At 44.6% G+C, this 10,191-nt stretch overlaps 1 protein-coding gene and 1 non-coding gene across 2 annotated transcripts; one reads left to right on the forward strand and one right to left on the reverse strand.

The window, feature by feature from the left end:
- Positions 1-677: 677 nt before the first annotated feature.
- Positions 678-9,684, reverse strand: LOC144497106 (uncharacterized). Its single transcript, XM_078217886.1, has 5 exons — positions 9,649-9,684; positions 5,150-6,220; positions 4,606-4,797; positions 2,945-3,101; positions 678-2,854 (listed from the first exon to the last, which is right to left on the reverse strand). Exons 2-5 carry the CDS (start codon positions 5,762-5,764, stop codon positions 2,037-2,039), a joined length of 1,782 nt encoding a protein of 593 aa, XP_078074012.1. The 5' UTR covers positions 5,765-6,220; positions 9,649-9,684; the 3' UTR covers positions 678-2,036.
- Positions 9,685-9,878: 194 nt separating this feature from the next.
- On the forward strand, positions 9,879-10,068 carry LOC144498053 (U2 spliceosomal RNA). Its single transcript, XR_013498623.1, has one exon. It is a non-coding gene; the product is annotated as a U2 spliceosomal RNA (small nuclear RNA).
- The last annotated feature ends 123 nt before the right edge of the window (positions 10,069-10,191 follow it).

Genomic DNA, 10,191 nt, shown 5'->3' on the forward strand with positions numbered 1-10,191 from the left:
CATTGCTGCTTCTTTCAGACTGATGTTGTATAGCAGCTCTCGTTCCATTCAACTTGTCTACCTCCAGCAGTTATTACTCAGATCAATATTAATGTCCTATAAAATTTACACCTCCTTCAGATTGTTTATAATCAAATCCACTTCTTGTTTTGACGGCCAACAGCAAAAGGGTAGTTTCTAGAAGCATAAACTGCCTCATGTGAAATGGATCTTGCTTAATTATTTCTCTCCCCGCACTTCGTGGTGCCAAAGGCAAACTTTCATCTGTTCCCAAAGCAAGGGTTTTCCTGGAATAGGTCACTATCTTGTCACCAGAGGCTTATAGCTTGAGGGGCACCACTCCACACTAAGCATAGCTGACCAGGAGTCTCTCCAGCTCTTACTGCCAGCCATTGGTGTGCTGGAAGGATTTTCCAGGTTGATACTCAACCTGTTTTGCCACGTTATGAACAGACCTTCCTTGACCATCAGGTCCTGGGGTGAGACTCAGACCCAGAGCTTCTGGCTCAGAGGCAGGGGTGCTACCCACTGCTCCACAAGACCACTTCAATTGGTACTTCGTAAGATCGACTGATCATTAATGACTTTACAATGCACCACAGACCGTGTACATGAGCTGTCTCTCAGTTCCCCCTATCTCATTTTAAAAGCAGTAAATATCACACTGTCAAACAATTACAAACAAACTAAAATCAATGTATTTATTATAGACAGAAGCAGAAAATATTCTGCCAGAGACTAATAGTAGTGAATAAACATTATGAAGTATTTACGCCACGTTCCTGATTCTATCTTGAATGTGCACAGTGATATCATTGACACCGTGTAGAGGGTACCGGCAGGCTGGGCCCAGCAAAGTGCATCATTAGATTTCTGTGCAATCGCAGACGTGTGTGTGTGTACGGGTATCATCTTGTATTGGCAAGAGACACAGTGAGAGAGAAAGCTCATGTGAAGCATAAGCAAAGTAAGAAACCAATAGGCAAGTGGTCTGTTTCTGTGCTTTAAATACTAGAATGAAATCAAAAAATGCTGCAAAAGTTCAGGTATAGCCCGCCTCCTCCCTCACCAGTTTTCACACTCCGTGCCAACCTCTTGTCCCCCACTCAGTCCACATGGCCCTTTATAGTCTCTATGCTAACTCGAACCAGCCCATGCCCCCACCCATTGCCCTAACACCACCCAAACCAGGTCTTGCAGCATTCACAATGAGCAGACCTCAGGCCCCATGCTGAGGTTAAATAAAATGAATTCCAAGTGTCTATTGCAGACTTTCTGTTAAACCAAAAAACCCAATTAGTACATTTACATTCCTTATAACAAACATATTTGCATAACCCTGTCTTAAAAAAACAAGCATTGAAATTCATAGTCCCACTATAACCTCTTGAAGCTGTGAATCAAAAGGATATGGCAGGCAGCGTATTGTGATAATGGATGGTTATCAAATGTCAATCAATCGTTGAGGCTTATATCAACAGAGTGAAAGGCAATAATGTTCAACACTCCAGTTTCTTCAGTGTTCAAGGCAGATTTAAATGCCTGGATAGCTTCACAGTTCCCTTTGACAATTCTGACAATTGTTTTTGACAATTCCTTGAGTGCTCAGTTACAATAAGTTTATGCACTTTTAATGCACATTCATTTCTACTTTCAATAATCTCAATGGGTAGCTAATCTCCCACAAAGGATTCTGGGGACCATATCCTCTACAAAAGGGTACCCTACTGATCCAAAAAAATCCATGGAGTTCAGACCTTCTCCTACTGGGTGTAATTTGCACATGACAGGTTTCAAACAACTCTCACTGAAAACCACATGAGTGGAGGCAGCTGCTGATTTCTATGGACAGTTGCCTCTGTGAAATGTGCATATCTCGACCCAGCCATTCCTGATTTCACGAAAATGGGAGGTGCTGTGATCGGGGGTAGGGGAGAGGCAGGACTCAGGCTTATTACACCGATCCTCACAATAGAGAGGCTTTGTGTCATGGCAAAAATCAGACAGAAAAAATCCCTGAGGGAGAGATAATGGGTTCAAGGAGGCAGCGTTTGAGGGACGGACCCTAATTCCTTCTGTGTCAAAGCAGTCATGCCTCTGACATCTACTGTGTCAGAGGCATGTCCAAAAGCAAATGTGCCTGCACTGGGCTGTTGCTGGCCAGAAGGTGCATATGCTGCAACCTGAAACAGAATCTGCCTCATTTCATTCAAAGTTTCATTGCTTCTTTGCAGAAGCTGACAAAGAACCTCATTCTGCTGCTGAAGAATCTCATTGTTTCTTCGTAAATGATGCTGAAGAATCTCATTGTTTCTTCGTAAATGATGCTGAAGAATCTCATTGTTTCTTTGGAGATTCTGGCTAACATCTGTCTGAAATTCAGTCAGAGTTTGCTGAAGCAAGTTAGAAGTGACCTGATAACTCTCCGTACTTTGAACCTGTTCCTGATGTAAGCGTGCAAGAGGTTTCAGATCATCTTCATTTTCTTCACAAGCAGCATGTGCCTGATGTTGTCTGTGTGCTCGTGGAGACGGTGGAGATTCTGCTCCCAAAGCTGCAGGTTCCTCACCTCCTGAAGTTTCTGAGCACCCTCCCTCCACCACATCAGCCAGAGCATCACAGACCTCCTCCTTCACACAAGCCACAATATTTAAGTTGAACTCACCAACACTATCTTCCAAATCAGACATCTTACCCTGCTGACACTCCTCTCCCTCCTCCACTGCAGCTGCCATGCCACATTGCTGTGAGGTATTCACCTCTGTCCCTTCCTCATCAGCCCTCTCAGGAATCTCGGACGTTGCTGTCAGCTCACATCCATCACCATCTGATGTGTCCTTGGACACCTGTGTATCTGTCAGAGGGAGAAAATCACAATTAGTTTCTTTTGTCACGTAAATTAACTCTCCTCCTGATGGTTTAAACACTTAGTTGCTGACATCACCTTCACTCATCCCCATATCTGATCCGCCATTGGTTATCGTGGGGTTAGAAAGGCCAAACAGCTTTCTCGTGAACTCCTCCTGTTCCGTCAGTTCCTTGATGTTTTGAACCCGTCCTCCAGTCAACGAGCGTTCCTGTGTGTTTTGGGCCAGCTTTACCTAAAGGTGGAAATGAAAAAGGAATCATGGTCCAGACTTTGTGTGTGCTGTCTTGTGACACATTTTTCTGAGTGCTGGAAACAGCTTTCAACCTACACCCATTGGGAATTCTAATTAGAGATCAATCTTATGACAAAGTCAGAGCCAGCTCCAAGACAATTGCATTTTACAACATCTCATAAAATTAGTTTAAAAAAATCTTGTGGTCTGTATTTTCAACTCAAAAACTATGATTTAAAGTTTCAAAAATTAACATCTATATTTAATATTCAGATATTGCCCTCTTGTCCATCACAGGCAATCTTTTTTTTTATTAGTGTCGCAAATAGGCTTACATTAACACTGCAATGAAGTTACTGTTAAAATCCCCTAGTTGCCACACTCCAGCGCCTATTCGAGTACACCGAGGGAGAATTTAGCATGGCCAATGCACCTAACCAGCAGGTCTTTCAGACTGTGGGAGGAAACAGGAGCACGCGGAGGAAACCGTGCAGACTTCATGCAGTGACTCAAGTCAGGAATTGAACCCAGGCCCCTGGCGCTGAGAGGCAGTAGTGCCAACCACTGTGCCACCATGTGCATATGCAGTAGCTTCTATATGTATTGATGTCTTCTTTTGATGATGTTTGGAGATCTGGTCAAAGGTTAAATTGACCTTTTTGAAACAATTGGACTGATGGTGGGAGAGGTTGGTGGGAGAGGTTGGAGCCAGACACTGCTGACACAGTTCTCTGGAAGGACAGTTCCCGTGTGAGCACAGGGCAGCACGGTAGTACAGTGGTTAGCACTGCTGCTTCACAGCTCCAGGGTCCCGGGTTCGATTCCCGGCTCGGGTCACTGTCTGTGTGGAGTTTGCACATTCTCCTCGTGTCTGCGTGGGTTTCCTCCGGGTGCTCCGGTTTCCTCCCACAGTCCAAAGATGTGCGGGTTAGGTTGATTGGCCAGGTTAAAAATTGCCCCTTAGAGTCCTGAGATGCGTAGGTTAGAGGGATTAGCGGGTAAATATGTGGGGGTAGGGCATGGGTGGGATTGTGGTCGGTGCAGACTCGATGGGCTGAATGGCCTCCTTCTGCACTGTAGGGTTTCTATGATTCTATTCGATGGAGGGTAAACAACACAAGACAACTCTCAGTGAAAGGGAAGCAGGTGAGCTGCCGTGTGAATGCTCTGGTATCTGTTGAGGTCTGATGACCGTGAGAAGGATTTGTTGCACACCTCGCATATGAATGGTTTCTCACCAGTGTGTGGAGAGGGCTGATTAGTCCGAGAATGATTTGTTACATGTCATACAGGTGAATGGTTTGCCTCCGGTGTGAATGTGTTGCTGCGTCCAGAGAGAAGGTGATGCAGGGAATGATTTGTCACCACACATCTGAATGTCAGTGTACACAAGAAGCCAATGAGTTTAAGAATAAGTCATCACAAACCTTTCATGGGAGGGATTTGTCCCCTGTGTGAAGTGCTGATGGAGAGTCAATGACTTTGAGAATGATTTGTCACACACCTTGTACACGAAAGATTTCTCTCCTGTGTGAGTGCGTCGGTGTCTGTGGAGGTTCGATAACTGCGAGAATGATTTGTCACACACTTCACACCTGAATGGTTTCTCTCCTGTGTGAACGCGTTGGTGTTTACGGAGGATTGATGACTTTGCAAATGATTTATCACACACCTTGCACGGAAAGGGTTGCTTTACCTAAAGGAAAAATTGAAAAATAAATCATGGTCCAGACTTTGCTGTGCTGTCCTGTGACACATTTTCCGAGTGTTGGGGACATCTTTCAGCCTGCACCTGGGGGACCTTCTGATTAAAGATCAATCTCATGAAAAGGTCACAGCTATCTCCAAGAAAACTACAAAACATCCTGAAATTAGTAAAGTGAAATCTTGTGATCTTTCTGTACTTTCAACTAAAAAACTATGATTTGAACTTTCAAAAATTAACATATAAATGTATTTAATAATCAGGGAATGATTTGTCACATACCATACATGTGAATGTGACAGTGTACACAAACCAATTAGTCCGAGAATAATTTGTCAGATACCTTGCACGTAAAGGGTTTCTCTCCTGTGTGAATCCTCTGGTGTGATAGAAGATGAGAGGAGTGATTGAAAGCTCTCTTACAAAAATCACATTTGAAGGGTTTCTCTCCTGTATGAATGCGTAGGTGATGACGGAGGTTCGACGACTGAGAGAATGATTTGTCACACACCTCGCATGTAAAGGGTTTCTCCCCTGTGTGAATACTTCGATGTTGACGGAGGATCGATGAGTTTGAGAATGATTTGTCACACATTTTGCATCTGTAGGGTTTCTCCCCTGTGTGAAGGCGTTTATGCTCTCTGAGGTTTGATGACCGTGTGAATGATTTGTCACACACCTCACAGGTGAAGGGTTTCTCACCTGTATGAATACGTTGGTGTTCTTGAAGGTGTGATGACCTCGAGAATGATTTGTCACACATTTTGCACGTGAAAGGTTTCTCCCCTGTGTGAAGCTGCTGGTGTTGACGGAGGGTCCATGATTGTGAGAAGGACTTCTCACAAACATCACACCTGAATGGTTTCTCCCCCATGTGAATCATCTTGTGCCTCAGGAGATTAGTAGAATTCACAAAATCTTTATCACAAACATCACACTTGAATCGTTTCCCTTCCATGTAACTGTCCTTGTGGTAACAGTAGCTATAACAAATGCACCTCCGAAGATTTTATGACCCTGTGGAACCCTCGCACACAACTCACACTTGAACAGCCTTCTACCTGTAGGAATGAGTCAGTGGTTCATGAGTGACTGAAACTCTCACCACACTTAGCGTTCACTTCTTCCCAGCCTTACGTGACCAATCACTCATAGCCCAACCTTCAGAAAGGCTGGTTCTGATGGAAAGTTCCACACCACTGACCCAGTTTCAGATCTGATGATATGTCAAAGCTCCCCTAACCAGACAGATTTCCAAATGATAGTTTGACTGTCCAACCTTCTCTGTGTTGAGCAATGCAGTGAAGGGACTGGATGTCTTCCTACGGTTATGTAGTCATTCCTTGGGTGATGGTCAGGGTTTATCTGTGGTGTCTATCCTCTGTATTCTCTGGTGCAGTACGGTGCAATCCTTCTGTAAAACAGGAAAAGTTAAGGTGTGACAAATCCAGAGAACCATGGATGACCAGAGACATTCAGGATACAATGAGAAGGAAAAGAGAGGCTTTTAACAAGTATAAGGGGAGTAAGTCTGCGGAGGTATTAGTGGAGCACAGAAAGTGCAGGATGGAGCTTAAGAAATCAATTAGGAGAGCAAATTTGGAATATTGTGTGCAGTTCTGGTCACCTCGCTATAAGAAGGATGTGGAAGCACTGGAAAGAGTGCAAAGGAGATTTACCAGGATGCTGCCTGGTTTGGAGGATAGGTCTTATGAGCAAAGGTTGAGGGAGCTAGGGCTTTTCTCTTTAGAGCAGAGGAGGTTGAGAGGCGACTTAATAGAGCTTTATAAGATGATGAAGGGGATAGATAGAGTGGATGTTCAGAGACTATTTCCTCGGGTGGATGTAGCTGTTACTCGGGGGCATAACTATAAGGTTTGTGGTGGAAGATATAGGAGGGATGTACGAGGTAGGTTCTTTACTCAGAGTGGTTGGGGTGTGGAATGGACTGCCTGCTGTGATAGTGGAATCGGACACTTTAGGAACTTTCAAGCGGTTATTGGATAGGCACATGGAGCACACCAGAATGATAGGGAGTGGGATGGCTTGATCTTGGTTTCGGAAAAGATTCGGCACAACTTCGTGGGCTGAAGGGCCTGTACTGTGCTGCACTGTTCTATGTTCTATGTTCAAAGAGGGGATATGAGAAAGCTCTGGCTGGTAAAAGTAGGGAAAATCCTAAGGTATTCTATAAGTATATCAATGGGAAGAGGATAACCAGGGGAAGAGTATGGCCCGTTCGGGACCAAAGGGGAAATCTGTGGATGGAGGCAGAGGACATTGGTCGGGTGTTAAATGAATATTTCACATCTGTCTTCACCCATGAGAATGAGGAGGTAGTTATAGAACTTGGGGAGAGAGACTGTGAGGCTGTAGAGAAAATCATCATAGGGAATGGCAAGGGAGGAAATTGCAGGGGCTCTGATCCAAATTTTTAATTCCTCCCTGACCACCAGGGAGGTCATGATGTGGAGATGCTGGCGTTGGACTGGGGTGAACACAGTAAGAAGTCTCACAACACCAGGTTAACACCAGCGTTGGACTGGGGTGAACACAATAAGAAGTCTCACAACACCAGGTTAACAGGTATAGCCTGGTGTTGTGAGACTTCTTATGAGGGAGGTGCCAGAGGACTGGAGAACAGATAAAGTGGTCCCACTATTTAAGAAAGGTTGTAGTGACAAGCCAGGGAACTATAGACCAGTGAGTCTCACATCTGTGGTTGGGAAACTACTGGAGAAGATCCTGAAGGAGAGAATCTATCTCCATTTGGAGAGGCAAGGTTTGATCAGGAATAGTCAGCCTGGTTTTGACAGAGGGAGGCCATGCTGAACAAAGTTGATTGAATTTTTTGATCGTGTAACCCAAGTGTGTGGATGAGAGTAGTGCAGTTGATGTAGTTTACATGGATTTCAGCAAAGCCTTTGACAAAGTCCCACAAGGGAGACTTATTCAGAAGGCTAATGCACATGGGATACAGAGTGATCTGATATGGTGGATTCATATTTGGCTTAGTGGTAGGAGAAAAGGATGGTGACAGATGGCTGCTTTAAGTGACTGGAGGCCAGTGACCAGTGGCGTACCACAGGGATCCATGCTGGGCCCCCTATTGTTCGTCATTTATATAAATGACATAGATGACTGTGTGGGAAGTAAGATCTGTAAGTTTGCCGATGACACAAAGATTGGCCAGGTGGTTAACAGTGAGGTTGAGTATCTTGGGTTACAGGAAGATATAGACGAGATGGTCAAATGTGCGAAGTGGCAGATTGGAAGAAACTACAAAAGGTCGTGAATGTAGCCCAATCCATCACGCAAACCAGCCTCCTGTCCATTGGCTCTGTCTACACTTCCCGCTGCCTCGGCAAAGCAGCCAGCATAATTAAGGACCCCATGCACCCCGGACATTCTCACTTCCACCTTCTTCCATCGGGAAAAAGATGCAAAAGTCTGAGATCACATACCAACCAACTCAAGAACAGCTTCTTACTTGCTGCCGTCAGACTTTCAAATAGACCTACCTTGCATTAAGTTGATCTTTCTCTACCCCTAGCTATGACTGTGACACTACATTCTGCATTCTCTCATTTCCTTCTCTATGAACGGTATGCTCTGTATCGCACGCAAGAAATAAGACTTTTCACTGTATGCTAATACATGTAACAATAATAAATCAAATGAAAGATGGAATTTAACCCTGAAAAGTGTGAGGTGATACACTTTGGAAGGAGTAATTTGACAAGGAAGTATACTATGAAAGAATTGACACTGGGAAGTTCCGAAGAACAAAGGGACCTTGGCGTGGTTGTCCATAGATCTCTGAAGGTGGAAAGGCAGGTTAATAGGATGGTAAAAAAGGCATTTTGCACACTTGCTTTTATCCACCGGGACATAGATTACAAAAGCAGCGAGGTCATGATGAAGTTGTATAGAACTTTGGTGAGGCCACAGCTGGATTACTGTGTGCAGTTCTGGTCGCCACATTATAGGAAGGATGTGAACACACTGGAGGGGGTGCAGAGGAGATTCATCAGGATGTTGCCTTGGATGGAACATTTAAGTTATAAAGAGAGGTTGGGTAGGCTTTTTCCTCAGAGGGTGGTGACGGTCTGGAATGCACTGCCTGGGAGGATGATGAAGTCGGGATGCCTCACATCCTTTAAAAAGTACCTGGATGATTACTTGGCACGCCATAACATTCAAGACTATGGGCCAAGTGCTGGCAAGTGGGCAGGTCAGGGCCTTTCATGCGTCGGTGCAGACTCGATGGGCCGAAGGGCCTCTTCTGCACTGTAGGATTCTGTGAAACATGATTTCCTCCAATTCCCTTTCCTTTGCTGAAAGGGCTGACTCCTCAGTTAGAGACTGTTCCATAGTGAGTGCCCATTGCCTATTCTGGGAAATCAGATACATTGCACTCAAACAGACTGCACGCCCCAAATTCAGCTATCAGTCACAGCACTGGGCAAATCTATCAAATCCAAGCCACGAGGCCTTCAGGTAAAATCTTTCAAGACATGAAACGACCTTTCAATAAATGTGTCTCTGCCCCTCCCAGATGATTACACCTCACCTTCTCATATTCAGTAATAACCCATCAACGAAACTCAGCCTGTAAATCAAAAGGGAAATGTTTCCAATATAAACACTCAATATCCAACACACAGCTCCAATCAAACAGCTCAGCACAAAGCACCGAGTAAACAGGTCTCTCAGCTGGATCTTCTCACACAGCATAAGGGGCATTTCCCCACCTGATTCCCCACAGGATAGTCAGACTGCCTGAACATTAGTGTGGATATTATGCAATGTAATTATTATAAATTCTGCTCCTTCACTCACCATCTCCTCGCTTGGTTTTCAGTCCCTACAGGAAGTGAAGCAACTGTGAAAGAGGAAGAGGAGAGAATGGTCAGAGTGGGTGGGCTCTCTGATTGATGTCTCTCACAGCCAATCCAAATATCTGGAGTAACATGAGTTTCCTGAAAGTTGGGAAACTGACCGGTGAAACGGAGGCGACTTTGAGCAGCAGATTAGGTGGAGATTTAAACTTGTCTTTGTCCCATCTGAATATCGCTTCTCTGCCTTTTGGCTAAGATCAAGTGTAGTATCGACATGCTGTACTTGGTTGAAGTCATTCGGTTACATTTTAGCTTCATTTGAAGCAATTTTTAAAAGCAGCATCTCCGTCTTTTGGCTCAGATACAAAGGAGATCAAGCCTTGGAGGAGGAGCTATGCCTACTCCAATCAGCTTGGCTCATGTAGATCAAGCCCAAGACAGGAGGTGAGAGCCCTGTCTTGTCAGCTTGGATCGGGAATGTCTCAACTTGTGGAGGCGCTGAATTGGACTTAATTTCATTGAATTGGAATAAAAACAAAAAACG

This window comes from Mustelus asterias, chromosome 8 (assembly GCF_964213995.1).
Source record: "Mustelus asterias chromosome 8, sMusAst1.hap1.1, whole genome shotgun sequence".
NCBI lineage: Eukaryota > Metazoa > Chordata > Chondrichthyes > Carcharhiniformes > Triakidae > Mustelus > Mustelus asterias.